The sequence below is a fragment of the Schistocerca cancellata genome, chromosome 1 (genome assembly GCF_023864275.1).
Source record: "Schistocerca cancellata isolate TAMUIC-IGC-003103 chromosome 1, iqSchCanc2.1, whole genome shotgun sequence".
Classification (NCBI taxonomy): domain Eukaryota; kingdom Metazoa; phylum Arthropoda; class Insecta; order Orthoptera; family Acrididae; genus Schistocerca; species Schistocerca cancellata.
In genome coordinates, this window is record NC_064626.1 from 174254645 (window position 1) to 174274193 (window position 19549).

General features: G+C 40.1%; 1 protein-coding gene across 1 annotated transcript in view; it reads right to left on the reverse strand.

Moving 5' to 3' along the window:
* Positions 1–19549, reverse strand: part of LOC126160489 (protein dopey-1 homolog) — a 328138-nt gene that overhangs the window by 27643 nt on the left and 280946 nt on the right. The window contains exon 29 of the mRNA XM_049916952.1: positions 4878–5045. Coding sequence (XP_049772909.1) covers positions 4878–5045 — 168 coding nt within the window. The remainder of the gene's footprint in view (positions 1–4877; positions 5046–19549) is intronic.

Genomic DNA, 19549 nt, shown 5'->3' on the forward strand with positions numbered 1-19549 from the left:
AAACACCTATGTAAAATTCACGTTCTGCAGTAACTATACCCGGGCCGCTGAAACATTGCACTTGACGTTTGCGTATGAAGCTGGCAGCGTAACATTGTAACAAGTGAAGAATGAGAGGCACTAGACATTCAGCGTGGGGCGCCAGCCAATCACAGCGCAGTGAGCACTGCTGTTACTCATGTGCTGTGACATCAAAGTTCCTGCGTTGCCGGCTTTGTTTAGTGAATGTGTAAACAACATGAATTGTATGTTGTTTACTGTGTGTTTTTGTTGTAATGTGTTCTATATTGTTGTGACTTTTGTTACATTGTGAGGTTACATACTTGGAAAATGCCACCGAAAAGACTTCGTTCACCTAGTGACACTCCTTTGTGTCGAGGGGTGCCGCTAAACAGCCAGACACTGGAGTTACTACACAGAACTCGAGAGTTTTATGAGCAGGAGAAAAACTATGTAAGCATTCATGGACAGCCATCAATTCCTGCCGATAAAGTGGTGGAACGTACGTTGAAAACTCTTGGAATTAGTGCAAGAACCATAGTAAGTAAGGGAGTATTACTACTAAACTTGGATGATATTGAAGTGAGCCGTAATGATTCCGAGCTGTCTGGATCAAATAATACATTTTTAACAACCCTGGGAAAGAAGAAAAAGGAGCCTAGTCCTATCACAGATTTAGATTCTTTCCAGACTGATGCAATTCGCAGGCATGTTTATGCTTACTACAGCAGAAAAGAGTATCCAACTGTAGCTAAGTTATTAGTCTCTTTAAAAGAAAGTGAACTCTTCAGGGGTGGTAAAACATCACTAAAAATTGTGCTAAAAAATATGGGTTTCCATTACAAAATGCTAGACGGACACAAAGTACTGTTAGAAAGGGCACATACTGTTACCGCTCGAAGCATTTACTTGCACAAAATTATGGACAGAGACATTCATTCCATAATTTGGCTAGACAAAATGTGGGTTAATCCCGGGGAAGCTGTCAGTAAATGCTGGACGGATAACACACCCAGCAGTAGCGGCCGTCAGCCGATGGGAAGAGGAGCAAGATTAATTGTGGTCCATGCAGGCTCCTCCAGCGGTTTTGTCCCCGACGCACTTTTAGTTTTTAGATCAAATAGACTGGTGATTACCATGAAGATATGGATCACACAAAATTTGTTGAGTGCTTCAGGAACCTTTTAAAACAATTTCCTGTACCTACAACAATTGTAATGGACAATGCTCCATATCATTTGGCAATACTGAACAAAGCCCCAACCGCAAATTATCAGAAAGAAATTATTGTGCAGTGGCTACAGGCTCAAAATGGATATGAGTATGACAAAGGTTCTATTATATTCTCTTGTTAAAGAAAATAAGCCTACGACACCTACATATGTAGTAGATGAAATTGCGAAGGAGCAGGGTCCTAGAGTAATAAGGCTGCCACCATATCACTGCCATTTCAACCCTACTGAGTTAGTATGGAGTGATGTAAAAATTTACGTAAGGAACAACAAGTCCTTTACAATAACAGAGGTGGAAAAGCTGTTGTGTGAAGCTCTTGTGACTGTGGATGCAGCCTTATGGAGGGAAAAAGTTGAGCACGTCGAGAAGATTATACAAGCAGCACAGACAATAGAAGGTATTATCAGTGGCCATGAACAGTTAATGAGATGATGATGAAGACGGTTTTGGCGATGAATTGGACAACAGTGACAATGGCGAGCTGGATGGAACTGCGCCATTATCGCTGTAAATTGGTGAGTGAAAAATTACTAATATTGGTTATTTATTGCAATCTCAGTTGTTATTTATTTTGTAAACTATGTACAGTATCGATTTTAAAGTACCAGCCATCAGATGCTTGTTTTCTGTATTTCTTTGCTCCGTTATCGAAAGATTGTGCATTGTTATGCTTTTACGTGCATTATTATACGGTTGTTTACTTCCTGTCATTGTAGTATAACTAAAAATGAGTTTTTATATACTCTGTAATTGCTCAATCACTTGCATTTACGAGACGAGACGGAAAACTGTACCGTCTGCTGTGTATATAGAGGCTGCTGTAGCAACATCGCTATTACAGTATAGCCAACCTAACTTGACAAAAAGTGAACTGTCAAGTGCAATGTTTCGCCGGCGTGGATATAGGATAAGTGCCTATGAGTGAAATGATTAGAAAACATAGGAAATGTATCTATGTGGAAGATGATTCTGCAAAATATAGATTCACAAGTTGGATTGTGAATTCAATTGGCGAAGGACCTCCCTGAACACTTGTGAGGAATCATGCCAATATCAAAGCCAATGTGAGACAGCCTGGTTCTATGACAAAAAAGCATAAAAACATGCAGCCATCAGGATATTATCGTTTCGATAAACTCATTGCAGAGTAGTTTGTTTGCACAAGAGTGTCGGGGATTCCACTTAATGGCAACATACTGAAAGAAAAAGCTCTTTGGTTGCTGCACAAATGAGGATCCTCAACTTCACAACATAGAATGGCTGGATCAATCAATTTAAAACTTGTCATTACATTGTTTCCAACCAACTGTGTGGTGAAAGTGTAAGTGTTAATAGTGGAACTGTGGACCACCAGGGAAAAAAAGCTGTAAAATATCTTAAAGATTATTATCCGAAAAATATTTTTAATGCTTATGAAACTGGTCTTTTTTTTATAGCATTTTACCAGGTAAGACCCTATGTTTTAACAGTGAGATATGCCATGGTAGGGAACTGAGTAACCATAGGATAAGTGTCATTCCAACAGCACTGCATGGGTGACAAGTTCTATCTTCACATCTATCATGCATCCACTGAATGCTAAAATGGGGGCAAAAAATAGGAAAATAATGCATCTACCTGACAGATGTTCGTCACACAATGAAAATCTGCAGCTCAAAAATATTAAGTTAGTGTTCCTACCTCCTAATCACATGAGTGAGCTTTAACTGTTAGATCTGGGTATCATCTATTCACTGAAATGGAAATATAGAAAAATGCTTATCCAGAAGTCTGCATTTAAGCATGATAGTGGATTTGAAATCTATGACTATGTCATTATGTAGCCAAAGCATGCATGGATGTAACTCTTAACTGTTTCATGAAAGCAGGACTTTTCACAGAAAACAAACAGGAACCACCAGAAGAAGATTCTTCAGATTTTTCTGTGATAGGCATATTGTCTACATTTCAAGAGTATGTAGGTATTGATGCTTCAGTCATTCCTTCAGAGGTGCCAACAATTGATAGCATTATTACCAAACATTTTGAAGAAGGGAAGACAGAGGTAAATGGTGAAGAGGATGATGATGATGATGATGATGATGATGATGATGATGACCAAGAACCAGTTGTTCCAAGCAGTAGAGAAGCTATGAAAGCTATTAACATTTTGAGGCAGTACACTGGTAATGCATCAGGTGATGATAATGTGTTTGATGCTTTGTATACTGTGGAGGGGCAAGTATAGATAACTACTGTGAAAAAGAAACAAAACAATTCATTATTTCAGATTTTTTAATAGGTAAATTTTAAACTGTTTTACTTTCATACTTTGAAAAATATAAAGAGAATGACAGTGAGAATAGTTCATTCATTTTCACTTGTTGTTTTTCCTATCCTTTCCTGTATTTTACACTTTGTTGCATTTTATACTTTTTTGGATCAGTCCACTTAAAAGTGTAAAAAGAGGGTTTTACTGTATGTATGTATGTATGTATGTATGTATGTATGTGTGACACCTTCTCCTAAAGCACTAGACCAATTTAAACCAAATGAGGTACACATATCCCTCACTGTCAGGCAACAATTGCTGTCGCGCTAAGAACCTTGCTAACGCACTAAGAACCACCTACCTGTCATACATAGTTCAGGAGATATGACATCATAAACAATGAGATGCATGAAAAACTGCTGCATTGTGCATAATGTCTAAATTTATCACTTCTTTGCTACTAACTCTATTTGCAATCCTTTTTGCAGACAGTGTCCACATATTCCGCTGAATGTGCTTACAAAATTATATCATTGTATGACACATAGATCAGGAGATATGACATCATAAATACTGAGATGTGTGAAAAATGGTGCATCATGCATGAAGTTTTAATACACGTATTCTTTACTACTGTGAAACTCCTACAGTTGAGTCAACTTAAGGAAATCTCTGACGCCTGACAGCACTTTTGATAGATTTCAGCTGTGAAACACAAATGACTGTGGTCAAAAGCAACAACTGTCTATAAAGCTATGAAGAAGTGTTGCCACTGAGATGTTTACAAAATCACATTGTGGATATGCAAACCAGCTGCATCCAGTGTACAGAAACTGTACACTTCTAATACGAAATTTGTAAAATGAACACCTGGGTAATGGCGGGTTTGCCTATTAGTAACAATATAAAATCCCACCCAGGTAAATTAAATAATTGCTATAAATTTCAATACTAAACGTACCATTCACTATGTCGCCAGGCTCCTAGTTGTGCTTGTGAGCATCCATAGAAATTTATCAAGATAGCATGCAAGACTTTAAAAGTGCAATTTTTTTTAATAAAAATGAGCTAGTCAGTCAGTTTTGAGACGTGTCACGCCATAACAACTAAATTTCATAGGTTATACTAAAAATGTATTGCATCCCATAGAATTTATGGTTATCCATGGGAATATGAGAATTTTACAATGAATGAAAACTCGGTACTCCAAATTCATCCCCCTGCCCTCTTGTGTCCAACTACTGTTGCAGTTCTTTCTTGACTGGAAGCTCCCTTGTGCCTAATTAAGAATTGCAAAAAGAATTTCATAAGTTCTGGGAACAAACTATGTTTTTGACTGACCTTTTTTTTCTACTTATATGTAAAATTACTTTTAAGAGTCCGTGATACATACATCTGAAACTGAGGCAAGTGGTGTGCAGGCAACAAAAGAGCGAGGTCCAAAAGCTTAGCAGCACTCAGCTGCAGTTGGCGCCAATGTGGATGACCATGAGCGTGTAGGCCGTTGTTACTGTTTACAACCCAAGATGAGTCAAGGGCAGACAGCAGACGGATGTGTGAGCTGCAATCAGAAGACAAATGCACTGTAACATAATCAGTAAGACCACTGGGAGGAAGTTATTAAGAAATCTAAATTACATTTCCTCTTTTAGTCGTATGTAGGTGAGAGTATGAGACTGAAACAGTAGTTAAAATGTCACACGAGGGTTGTAAGGGCTTTAATACCGCTTTATAATATTTGACAATTTGTTTCTGGACTTTTGACTCTCATGGGGAATGGAAAATATTTGGTGCAGATCAATAACAAGTACTTACAAGCCAACGAACTTGAATTGTTCGAACAGACACAGAAGAAAATAAATAAACAGAAACACAGATGAATCTCAAATTTTCAAAGTTCTTAAATAGTGGTTTGTAAGGAGACAGGAAGATAAGAAATATGAAGATAAGGTTACATGTGGTGGATGGACGGATTATTCAGTTTTACATTCTAAGCAGAATTGCAAAAAGACAGTTTTCATTGTGCCGTACATCAAATCAATAGTATATCAACACAAAATAACACATTATGTAGTCACCAAGTGTAATGGCAACACACGTTTATTATTTCATGTTCAACTTTCAAATTCATTGTGAGGACTGATGTCCTAAATCACATGACAGACATTGGAATATACAATAATCCATCGGTTAAAAAAAATAATGCACACAGTAGTATACCTTGAGAAAGAAAAATAACTGCAAATAAAAATTGTGTGTTCCCAATATCAATAAGTACTACACTTGATGCTTCCTACGACAACTATTTTTTTCTTCTCTTTTGAAATTATACTTAGAAGTATGTTACTGCCCTTCAGGTAAGTACAGAGTACCACCAACCCTAAATACACACAATATTAGAGATAACGACAATCCATACATACCATGCAGCTGCATTATAAGACATTAAGCACAAACATGCATAACCAAGATACAAATAAGCACCAAGCTATTAAAACTGAAGCTATTTACCATGATGTTGGCTGATGTCTTTTCATGTATACAACTGTGTTCTTGTTTCTTTTTGGCACAACATTTGTCAATGAGAGCTTGACAATAATAAGGCACATCACTGAAATATTGTGTCAAACAAACACTGGCTTCTTGCTGCAGGCACAACAAGGCATCAGACAACAATGTGCTTTATTGAAATGGTAAAATACACATGCAAGACAAACAACAAAATACACCTATAGCAGTACTGTGTAATAACTGCTAAATTTCTGTCAATAAAAGGGCTTAAAATAAGAATATCAATACAATGATTTGAAATTTATTCAAAGTAATGGATACAAGCCAGGTATTATAAGGGAATATATCATCCTGAGACTAATTTATTATTGTAATCCAATTCAAGGAAACATTAAGAAACAAATGAAATTGTGAATCGAGGAAGAGGAAGAGGGGGGGGGGGGGGGTCAGGGTTTACTGTCCCGTTGACAATAAAGTCATTAGAGATCGAGCACAAGTTTGGATTAGGAAAGGATGGAGAAGGAAATTGGCAGATCCAGAGGGCACTGCTGTATTGAAAAACACCCATATATGCCTTGAAACACCTAATGTTAGCTCAAATTGGAAGTGTGGACTCACATGTTGTTATGTGCAAAGAGAAATAGGACTGTTTCGTCTGCCAGTGATGAAAACAAGCAATGGACTTCCTATTTCACCAGTTACTTAACTTACACAGAATATCTGTCTTCTGCCAACATTAAGGTCCTTAAACTACTACTGAACTTAAAAATAAAGAGACCCTATGTGAATGACCAACACATGAGAAGTGCAGTATTAAGAACTGTGATGTCAGAGTGTGTATGTGGGATAGAGCATGATTGGGTTATGAATATATGCTGCAAAAAATAGTACTAATTGCATAATATGGGAGATGCATATATCATTATCAAATATACACCAAATATGGAACATTTTCGAAAAGTATGAGCTGTTTGCTTGTACTTAAATGCTGGCAGCTCAGAAAAAAGTTGCACAAAGGCAGCACCATTAATTGATTGTTTACAGAGCCACAGGAGTCACTGTTGTAATTCAGCATTATTGACTGTGGCTGAAACCTGACAATGCTGGTATACGAAATTGTTGCTCTTGTCAACTGTGAAGTTAGTGCCATTATTCGACTTTTGTGTGACAAAGACTCTACTACTGCTGAAATTCTTTGGTAATTGAGCTTTTAGCTAATGTGTAGTGAGTGAAGGAAAGGTTAGACAATGGAGCTCAGGCTTTAAAAGGATAACACAAATATGCATGATGAAGTAATCAGACCAATGAAATCATGTAATAAGACAACCAATGATTTGATCAACAATCAATGAATGGTGTTCTGGGTGAAGAATTTCCTTTATTGGATGCACTACTAATTTCATGATTTTTACTGAAAAGCTTGGAAATGATAAATTTTGTGCAAACAGACTAGTGATAATGCTTCCTAATACAAAGGTTAAAAGCTATCAAGCAGATGAGCATTTTTGAAATGCTATCAAAAAGATGGAAATGATTGTTTTCTCATATTGTTAAATGGATATCATATACCAGCACGGAGTCAACAGTGGTGCCACTCAACCTCTTCCATACAGACAAAAATTCAATAAGGAAAAGACAGATTGCTATTTACCGTAAAGTAAACATGTCATGTTGCAGACAGGCATGATTAAAAGACACTCACATATAGCTTTCAGCCACAGCCTTTGTCAGTAAACACACACACACACACACACACACACACACACACACACACACACACACACACACACACACAAAGCAAGCACCTTCATGTGCACACAACCACCAACTCCAGCATCTCGGGCTGCGATGCAACATCACGTGGCATGCAAGCAGTAAGGGCGGAGAAGGGGAAGGGATAGTAGTGTACAGATGGGGACAGAGACAAAGGCTGTCTGGTGGAGTGTGCAGGGACTAGATTGCCAGCAGATGCAGCATCAGGATGTTGTGGGGCACCTCCCTGCCCCACAACCTCCAGACGCTGCGCCTGTTAACAGTCTAGTCCCCGCACACTCCACCAGACAGTGTTCACCAGTCTCCCCACCTGTACACCACTATCCCTTCCCCTCCCCACCCCCTCCAGATTGCTGCTTGCATGCCACATGATGTTGCATCCGGGCCCAAGATGCTGGGGTTGGTGGTCGTATGCGCGAGAGGGTGCTTACTTTTGTGTGTGTCCTCTCTCTTTACTGATGAAGACTGTGGCCAAAAGCTGTATGTGAATGTCTTTTAATCACGCCTGTCTGCAACTTGATGTGTCTTCTTTACGGTAAGTAGCAATCTATCTTTTCCTACATTGTTGATATTCCTACATGGAGTTTCCATTGTTTAAAAAATTCAATAAATCTCTTTACTCTAGTAAAAAATTTACTGCTACCTTCTTCTGCTCGATTTCATGGAATGTGGGTTGACTATTAGGAATTCTAACTGATAAAAAAAATTCTAACATACTTCGTTAGTCATTCCTCCTAAAAACCATCTGTTAGCTATGCGCCAAGTAGCAGCATTCATTGCAAGCTACTTGACAAATAATAATGTACTATAAACAGGACTCTGTATTTACAGACGCAAATAACTATTTTTTTAATACCACTGCAATCGAGTAAATAGTAAGCTACCAATAGGAGACAGTGCAGCTTTTTTTAACATAACTGAGAAAGCAGCCACTTTATTTATTTATTTCATTTTTTATCAAAGTAATAGCTTTTTTTTTTTGCAATTTGCAATTTAGTAGCTGATATAAGCACAAACAGTATCAAATTGTGTAGTGACAGTTTTGCTAAGACAGTGTACACATACTGTTTATCTACTGTATGCCTGTCAAATTGTGTAGTGATAGTTTTGATAATGCAGTGTACACATACGGTTTATCTACTGTATGCTTTTCTTTTGTTAATGTATACTACAAAGTCTTTCACATCCCTTCTTGATAGGATCTACAGAACACAATGAATGAATGATTGTATAAATTGTTTTTAAGTACAGGGAGAGCAGAGATGTAGGTTGTGAAACATTTATGTGTTTTCAAATTGTGCACATAGTACAAAAAGTAACTGAATTTTGAAAACTGCACTATGAGGAATAGTCATAAAATTTTAATTATCGCCTTAAAAAAGAAAAGTTACCGGAATGTGATTAATATTTTGTTTCCAGAATGAGATTTTCACTCTGCAGCGGAGTGTGCGCTGATATGAAACTTCCTGGCAGATTAAAACTGTGTGCCCGACCGAGACTCGAACTCGGGACCTTTGCCTTTCGCGGGCAAGTGCTCTACCAACTGAGCTACCGAAGCACGACTCACGCCCGGTACTCACAGCTTTACTTCTGCCAGTATCTCGTCTCCTACATTCCAAACTTTACAGAAGCTCTCCTGCGAACCTTGCAGAACTAGCACTCCTGAAAGAAAGGATATTGCTTCTGTAAAGGGCAAGTTATGATCATTCGCAGGAGAGCTTCTGTAAAGTTTGGAATGTAGGAGACGAGATACTGGCAGAAGTAAAGCTGTGAGTACCGGGCGTGAGTCGTGCTTCGGTAGCTCAGTTGGTAGAGCACTTGCCCGCGAAAGGCAAAGGTCCCGAGTTCGAGTCTCGGTCGGGCACACAGTTTTAATCTGCCAGGAAGTTTCAATATTTTGTTTGTTTGCATCTTATAATGTTTTCAGTAACAGCAATTCATTTTTGGAAAAATACTGCTGTGTTATAATCACACCTATGATTATCAACCGAATTTTAAGTTTGCATCACACATGGACTGAGTCACATAGATTTAATAACATTGTATTTATGTCCTTTTGGACTTACCATTTTTTTCTCGTTGACTATTTAATTGCTTTCTTTTCTTTTCTCAGTACAAAAAATAATAATAAAATCATTACAAACAGACATCAACAATGGGATAGTGGCTCAGTTAAATGCACATTGCTTGTTTCTCTAGTTGCATTAAGTGTGAGAACCATTTTGGACTTGTGCTTATACAGTCTTCTTTATGAAGTAAAAATAAAATCTTTCACACTCAATTATTTGTAGACTGCATTCCAAATATATAATATATCTACAAGATACTCTGCTCCTGCAAGCTCTCACATTTTCTTTCATCTGGATGCATTTTGAACATGATAACAACTTTATTTTTCTATTTGTATGTAGCGTATCGTCCACAGCTCGTGTTCTCGCGGTAGTGTTCTCGCTTCCTGAGCACAGGGTCCCAGGTTCGATTCCTGGTGGGGTCAGGGATTTTCGCCTGCCTCGAGATGTCTGGGTGGTGTTGTCGTCGTCTTCATCCTCATCATTCATCCCCATTATGGTTGGAGGAAGGCAATGGCAAATCACCTCCATTAGGACCTTGCCTAGTACGGCAGTGCATCTCCTGCATTGTTCCCCTATGCTCTGTCAAGAAGCCTGGGACTTCATTTCCATTCCATGTATCATACGTGTAGACATAAGTTTTGTATATTCTGAAACATGTGCAAAATTAGAAATTTAAAAGTATGAATCTCTGGTTTAAAAGCTCATAAAGCAGGCCTGTCTGGAATTCTTTCTTCTGTACTCATGTCACACAATCCATAATTATGAAATGGAAAGATTGCACACACTATAAGGAAGTTTCCACCAGGCGCAACTTGGGATGGATGTATGGATGGACGGATAGGGACACACACACACACACACACACACACACACACACACACACACACACACACACACACAAAATTGCTATCTACGGCCAGAATGCAGCTGTGTTGTGTCAAATGGCAGCAGCAATCTGGTGTGGGGCAGGGAATGGGCAGGGATAGCAACGTACAACTGGAGGGAGGGAAGTCAGTGCTGTCTGGCAGATCATGCAGGAGATGGTGGCAGGACAAGACTGCCAGATGCAGTGTAGGGAGGCTGGGGAGAATGAGAGGGGGGGAGTGGGAAAGGAGAGGATCAGAGGAGGAGAAAAGACCGATGGGTGCATTGGTCAAGAGAGTTGCACAATTAGGGTGAAGGGACATGGATTGACAGGAGATGATAGCACAAAGGAGGCAGAAACTGTTGGATGGAGGGTGTGGGGACATTAGGTTACCACAGGTTGACACTGAGATGATTTTGGAAGTGGTGAATGTGTTGTAGGGATAAATCCCATCTACACAGTTCAGAAAAGCTGGTATTGAAGGGAAAGATACAGAGGCCTAGGTTGTAAAGCAGCCATTGAAGTCAAGCATTTTATGTTCAGCTGCATGTTGTGTACAGGATGGTTCACTTTGCTCTTGGCCACAGTTTGGCAGTGGCCACTCATCCTGGTGGACACCGGACTGGTAGTCTTACCAGTATAAAAAGCTGTGTAATGGTTGTGGCAGAGATGGTATGTGACATGGCTACTTCTACAGGTGGCCCAGCCTCAAATGGGAAAGGATAAGTGTGTAACAAGACTGGAATAGGTAATAATGCTGGGTCTTCCACAGGGATGTCATTCCTGTAGTAAGTGGTGGTCATTGGGAGTGGCATAGGAATGGACTAGGATGTTGTGAAGGTTGGGTGCACAATGGACACCACTTTAGGAGGGGAGGGAAGGATTTTTCATAGGATGCCCCTCATTTCAGGGCACTATGATAGAAAATCAAAGCCCTAACGAAGGATGTGGTGCAGTCGTTCCAGTATCGGGTGGTACTGTGTAACAAAGGGGTGTTCCTTTGTAGCTGGTTCATACTTTTTCTTTAAAGAGGAAGTAGTTGTGTGTTAGGATAAATTTTCTAATGTGTACAAGTGCTGTTCAAAAAGTATCCAATATTATTTTTGATTGTTGAAACCAACAATGGTATCAATTTCCATGTTCATAGGCATACAAGGTCAGTTCAAAAAGTTCCAGAACATTCATAATTTCGAGCCATTGGTGTGTTGGAGCAAAATGCAACTAGCAGCCTTGCACACCCCTGCGCTTAATGTGTAACTGCTGAAAGTTTTATTGTTGTATGCTTTGTTGTATGCCTGTTAGTTATTGTTCAGTTGCTGTATTGAGTAGAACATAGCAAAGTTTGAGAACTTTGAGATGGCAACGCGTCTGCATTAAATTTTGTGTGAAACTCAAGAAAAACTTTACACAGACAAATTAAATGATGTTGGAAGCTTACAGCTGTGAGTGATTAAGCCATACTCATTGGTTTCACACAGTTTAAAAATGGCCATACAGAAGTTACAGATGACTCTTATTCAGGATGCCCTTAGACATCAACCGACGATGCTCATGTCGTGAACATCAATGAAACTGTGTGTGACAACTGAAGACGACTGTTCGAGAGATTTCAGAATAATGTAACATTTCAGTTGGATCATATCCTGAAATCCTGACACAGCATCTTGGAATGCATCTTGTTGCCGCCAATTTGGTTCCCACAGCTCAGGAGTCAAGACCAGAAAGATCTTCATCTCGCAATCTGTGGAGAGCTTCTGGATCACACAATTGAGAACTAGATGTTCCTTAAGAGAATCATAACTGATGATGACATGTGAGTCTACAGCTATGATGTTGAGATGCTGAAGGGATGAGAATTTGCAACGACAGATAAAAGAAAATTTCCAGACAGCCCTTTGCACAATCCCGAAAAGGCATACCAAGACTGCTTCTGGAAGTGGAAACAGCATTGGGAGTGGTTTATCACTTGTGAAGATTTATTTCGAAGAAGACCATGCACAATAAGTAAAACGTAGCCTAGATAAATTTTGTGGACAAGATTTTGGAATTTTTTGAACAGATCACATAAATAATGTACATGCCTGATTTTTTTCATGACTTTGGAAACAGCCAGTTGCTGGCTATCCATTGATGAGTGGACACATGTAAGTTGTCAGATTTTGTGTTGTGGGCGACTCTCAAGTTGGAATATCCATATAATTTGACAAGTGTTTGAGGGTTAAGCAAGTGGTCCCATACAAATATAGGAGAGGTAGAACCTCTTCAAAGAGAGCCACTCATCAGCAACAAGTGAAGCACATTCAAGTTGTTGTTGTTGTTGTTGTTGTTGTTGTTGTTGTGGTCCTCAGTCCCGAGACTGGCCTGATGCAGCCCTCCATGCTGCTCTACCCTGTGCAAGCTTCTTCATCTCCCAGTACCTACTGCAACCTACATCCTTCTGAATCTGCTTAGTGTATTCATCTCTTGGTCTCCCCCTACGATTTTTACCCTCCACGCTGCCCTCCAATACTAAATTGGTGATCCCTTGATGTCTCAGAACATGTCCTAACAACCGATCCCTTCTTCTGGTCAAATTGTGCCACAAACTTCTCTTCTCCCCAATCCTATTCAATACTTCCTCATTAGTTATGTGATCTACCCATCTAATCTTCAGCATTCTTCTGTAGCACCACATTTCGAAAGCTTCTATTCTCTTCTTGTCCAAACTATTTACCGTCCATGTTTCACTTCCATACATGGCTACACTCCATACAAATACTTTCAGAAATAACTTCCTGACACTTAAATCTATACTCGATGTTAACAAATTTCTCTTCTTCAGAAACGCTTTCCTTGCCATTGCCAGTCTACATTTTATATCCTCTCTACTTCGACCATCATCAGTTATTTTGCTCCCCAAATAGCAAAACTCCTTTACTACTTTAAGTGTCTCATTTCCTAATCTAATTCCCTCAGCATCACCCGACTTAATTCGACTACATTCCATTATCCTCGTTTTGCTTTTGTTGATGTTCATCTTATATCCTCCCTTCAAGACACCATCCATTCCGTTCAACTGTTCTTCCAAGTCCTTTGCTCTCTCTGACAGAATTACAATGTCATTGGCGAACCTCAAAGTTTTTATTTCTTCGCCATGGATTTTAACACCTACTCCGAATTTTTCTTTTGTTTCCTTTACTGCTTGCTCAATATACAGATTGAATAACATCGGGGAGAGGCTGCAACCCTGTCTCACTCCCTTCCCAACCACTGCTTCCCTTTCATGTCCCTCAACTCTCATAACTGCCATCTGGTTTCTATGCAAATTGTAAATAGCCTTTCGCTCCCTGTATTTTACCCCTGCCACCTTCAGAATTTGAAAGAGAGTATTCCAGTCAACATTGTCAAAAGCTTTCTCTAAGTCTGCAAATGCTAGAAACGTAGGTTTGCCTTTCCTTAATCTTTCTTCTAAGATAAGTCGTAAGGTCAGTATTGCCTCACGTGTTCCAGTATTTCTACGGAATCCAAACTGATCTTCCCCGAGGTCGGCTTCTACTAGTTTTTCCATTCGTCTGTAAAGAATTAGTGTTAGTATTTTGCAGCTGTGGCTTATCAAACTGATTGTTCGGTAATTTTCACATCTGTCAACACCTGCTTTCTTTGGGATTGGAATTATTATATTCTTCTTGTAGTCTGAGGGTATTTCGCTTGTTTCATACATCTTGCTCACCAGATGGTAGAGTTTTGTCAGGACTGGCTCTCCCAAGGCCGTCAGTAGTTCCAATGGAATGTTGTCTACTCCGGAGGCCTTGTTTCGACTCAGGTCTTTCAGTGCTCTGTCAAACTCTTCACGCAGTATCGTATCTTCCATTTCATCTTCATCTACATCCTCTTCCATTTCCATAATATTGTCCTCAAGTACATTGCCCTTGTATAGACCCTCTATATACTCCTTCCACCTTTCTGCTTTCCCCTCTTTGTTTAGAACTGGGTTTCCATCTGAGCTCTTGATATTCATGCAAGTGGCTCTCTTTTCTCCAAAGGTCTCTTTAATTTTCCTGTAGGCAGTATCTATCTTACCCCTAGTGAGATAAGCCTCTACATCCTTACATTTGTCCTCTAGCCATCCCTGCTTAGCCATTTTGCATTTCCTGTCAATCTCATTTTTGAGACGTTTGTATTCCTTTTTGCCTGCTTCATTTACTGCATTTTTATATTTTCTCCTTTCATCAATTAAATTCAATATCTCTTCTGTTACCCAAGGATTTCTACTAGCCCTAGTCTTTTTACCTACTTGATCCTCTGCTGCCTTCACTACTTCATCTCTCAAAGCTACCCATTCTTCTTCTACTGTATTTCTTTCCCCCATTCCTGTCAATTGTTCCCTTATGCTCTCCCTGAAACTCTGTACAACCTCTGGTTCTTTCAGTTTATCCAGGTCCCATCTCCTTAAATTCCCACCTTTTTGCAGTTTCTTCAGTTTTAATCTACAGGTCATAACCAATAGATTGTGGTCAGAGTCCACATCTGCCCCTGGAAATGTCTTACAATTTAAAACCTGGTTCCTAAATCTCTGTCTTACCATTATATAATCTATCTGATACCTTTTAGTATCTCCAGGGTTCTTCCATGTATACAACCTTCTATCATGATTCTTAAACCAAGTGTTAGCTATGATTAAGTTGTGCTCTGTGCAAAATTCTACCAGGCGGCTTCCCTCTTTCATTTCTTAGCCCCAATCCATATTCACCTACTACGTTTCCTTCTCTCCCTTTTCCTACACTCTAATTCCAGTCACCCATGACTATTAAATTTTCGTCTCCCTTCACTATCTGAATAATTTCTTTTATTTCATCATACATTTCTTCAATTTCTTCGTCATCTACAGAGCTCGTTGGCATATAAACTTGTACTACTGTAGTAGGTGTGGGCTTCGTGTCTATCCTTGTCACAATAATGCGTTCACTATGCTGTTTGTAGTAGCTTACCCGCATTCCTATTTTCCTATTCATTATTAAACCTACTCCTGCATTACCCCTATTTGACTTTGTGTTTATAGCCCTGTAGTCACCTGACCAGAAGTCTTGTTCCTCCTGCCACCGAACTTCACTAATTCCCACTATATCTAACTTTAACCTATCCATTTCCCTTTTTAAATTTTCTAACCTACCTGCCCGATTAAGGGATCTGACATTCCACGCTCCGATCCGTAGAACGCCAGTTTTCTTTCTCCTGATAACGACATCCTCTTGAATAGTCCCCGCCCGGAGATCCGAATGGGGGACTATTTTACCTCCGGAATATTTTACCCAAGAGGACGCCATCATCATTTAACCATACAGTAAAGCTGCATGCCCTCGGGAAAAATTACGGCCGTAGTTTCCCCTTGCTTTCAGCTGTTCGCAGTACCAGCACAGCAAGGCCGTTTTGGTTATTGTTACAAGGCCAGATCAGTCAATCATCCAGACTGTTGCCCTTGCAACTACTGAAAAGGCTGCTGCCCCTCTTCAGGAACCACACGTTTGTCTGGCCTCTCAACAGATACTCCTCCGTTGTGGTTGCACCTACGGTACGGCTATCTGTATCGCTGAGGCACGCAAACCTCCCCACCAACGGCAAGGTCCATGGTTCATTGGGGGGGGGCACATTCAAGTAGGCCCTCAAAATCCTCTAACGAGATTTTTATCGATCACTTAAGGACCCTGCTGATGAAGGATAGACAAATTCTAATCACAGAACTTGTAGATGAGGTTAAAATTAGTACTGGATCCATTAATTCCATTTTAAAGGAACATTTGGACCTCAGGAGGATCTCAGCAAAATTTGTACTAAAGTTGCTAATAACTGCACAGAAGCAACTTTGTTCAGAGATCACTCAGGAGATGCTGGATACTGTGAACTGTGATCCCAACTTTCTTAACATGTTGATCAGTGGTGATGAGTCCTGGATTTACGAGTATGACCCAGGAACAAAATTTGAGGCACAGACATGCCCCAGAAAGTACTGACGTCAATAAGGAGTATTACAAAGAGGTTCTGCAGAGCCTTCGTGAAACAGTGAGACACAAATGGCCAGACTTATGGACAATGGGCGTCGTCCGTCACCATGTTAATAAAACCACTCATCGTTCTCAATTAATTCAAGAGTTTTTTGGCCAAACATAACACAGCTATGGTTTGTCAGCCTCCCTATTCCCGTGGCCTAGCACATGTGACTTCCGCCTTTTCCCTAAATCGAAAGAGATTCTAAAAGGGACCAGATTTCAGAACTGGAAAGACACTACACAGAATTTGATGGAACAGCTGCACACAGTACCAAGAGAGGCTTTCCAGTGAAAGCATCAGTAGTGCCAGCACTGTTGGGAGTGGTGTTTAGAAGCTGAACAAGACTACTTTGAAGGTGACTAGTGTCAAACAATTTTATCTGAATAAAGATTGATTTCATAAATAAAAGTTGTATACTTTTTGAACAGCCCTCATGTGAGGAATGGGATAGTGGGTTTGGAGTCTGGAGGACATTTGGAAAGGTAATATTCAATAGCAGCAAGACTGTGGGTATGAGAGAGCTTGGTGTTTAGGGAAGTGCCATTAACATGAGTAGGGATGCAGGACTCAGGGCCAGGACCCGTACCCTGATTCCTTCACAACCTCAACACCTTCTCTCCCACCTGCTTCACTGGTCCTGCTCAATCCAGTGTTTCAACTTCCTGGACATTGACCTCCTCCTCTCTGATGGCTGTATCCACACATCTGTCCACACTAAAACCACCAACCACCAATAGTACCTACATTGCCAGGTCACTTGGGGACTGTATCTGCAGTGACAAGAACTACCTTGCCCAGTATACTGAAGGTTTCACAACTGCCTTCACAGACAGGCACTACCCTCTGAACCTACTCTACAAACACATTCCCCACACCATATCCCTCCACACACCTCCAATCCGCCCACCACCCCCAAGAACCAGCTACAAAGGGGTGCCCAATTCGTCACCCATTATCACTCAGTCTGGGACAACTTAACCACAGCCTTCGTCAGGGCTTCGATTATTTGTCATCATGTCCTGAAATGAGCAGCATCCTACAGAAGAGCCTTCCTGCGCCACCTATCCAACCTCCACAACATCCTACTCCATCCTTATGCCACTCCCAATCCCAACAGCTTTTCACAAGGATCATAACCTTGTGGAAAACCAAAGTGCAAGACCAACACTTCCGATTCCAGTCCTGTCAGAGTCTTACCCTATCCCATCAAGGCCAGTCCATCCACCATACTGTATTGCATACGTATACATGCATTCCCTTCACGTGTTTAGGCCAAGTATTATGCACTTTTATGCGATTGGGAATGCTCAGTAGCAACCAGGCTACATGTACATCTGACAAAATTACACGTCAGCAAGGAGCATTAATAATAATATCACAGGAGGCAATGTTGTGCAACCTTAGTAGGGACAAGATCCGACAATTCGGGAGTAGGATCTTACAATGTGAGACAGGGTTCCGAGACAAACTTCCGTCACAATGTCTGCAAACATGATGTCAGATCTGCCTAGCATCAGCAATCTGAATGCCCACTGGCTGAAGGTTTGGAGATATATATATGTGGGAGATGAGTGAAGTGTTCTTATTGGCTAAGGGAGAAAGGTGGGGTCTCTCTTGTCCTTAGGGAAGACAGGGCGAGTTAGTAACAAGGCGCTACTCAAAACACACGGTCTGAAAGAATGGTTGTCAGTAAATATTCCAACTATTAAACAAGATATAAAATGAAGGTATTAGTTATCAGAACGCCACGTGTCATGGGCAGTGTCTATCAAGAATACGGAAAGTGAGAACTGTGTTAATGTGTTGTAAAGGGTTGAGTACAAAATGTTGTTGACATTTAACAACTGCCATCCTGAAACACTCCACTTCAGCAGGATCACAACCTACATTGAACCTAGTGCCTGAGCACTATTACTGTGTGACGAGGGACTACCAAAGCAGCAAGACACCAGGTTATTGATACAGAAACCAGATTAGTAAGGCAGAGTTGCTTCATTCTTGCTACAATGCCACAGAGGGCATTGTAATACACCATGTCATATACCCACTCTGCACAGATTTTTGTATTGGATATGACTAGCAATCAACTGTCCATCAGGATTAATGGCCACCACCAAACTGTGGCCAAGAGCACAGTGGACTGCCCTATCAGAGATGCCAACTTTTGTGAAAGCAAATTAGTAATGTGCTGGACAGTGCAGGCAGGGTGTGGGGGATGCACAGGCAGTAATGGCAGGATATTTTCATGTGATGCTAAATCTGAAATTAATGAAAAACACAATTGAAATAAATCCATTCAATGAATGATATATACAGAGCCTGTTTGTTCACTATATCTCTGCAGTAGAAGTTGAAGGACCACTTTCCCCTTTTAGCAGCTACAGCTCCTGTTTGTTAAAAGTATATTGGTGACATGCTTTTTGTTTTGAAATCATATGCATTTTCTGCACTAACAGAGTGCTTAGCAGTTGTGTGTTCATATCAGCATAAAATTCTGTCTTGTTCTTCCCCAACAAACAAAAAACTCTTTCCACTGGGGAATTAATATGAGGTACCTGAAGAACAGCAATCATTAACTTACTCGATGAAGGGTACTTTCTTACTCCTGAAGTATCAGTGGGTTCTGAAATCTCATACCAAATTCTATCAGCATGCTGAAAAAACTTATCTTTAACTGGCCATTTGTTGACAATATATGCACACGTTTTTTCATAGAACAGTCTGACATCAAATAAAAATTTTTCATTGTAGTTTTGTCTAGAGAAGCTTACTTTATGCAAGCCCTGATGTTTGCCTCAATCACTAACTCACTACCACTTT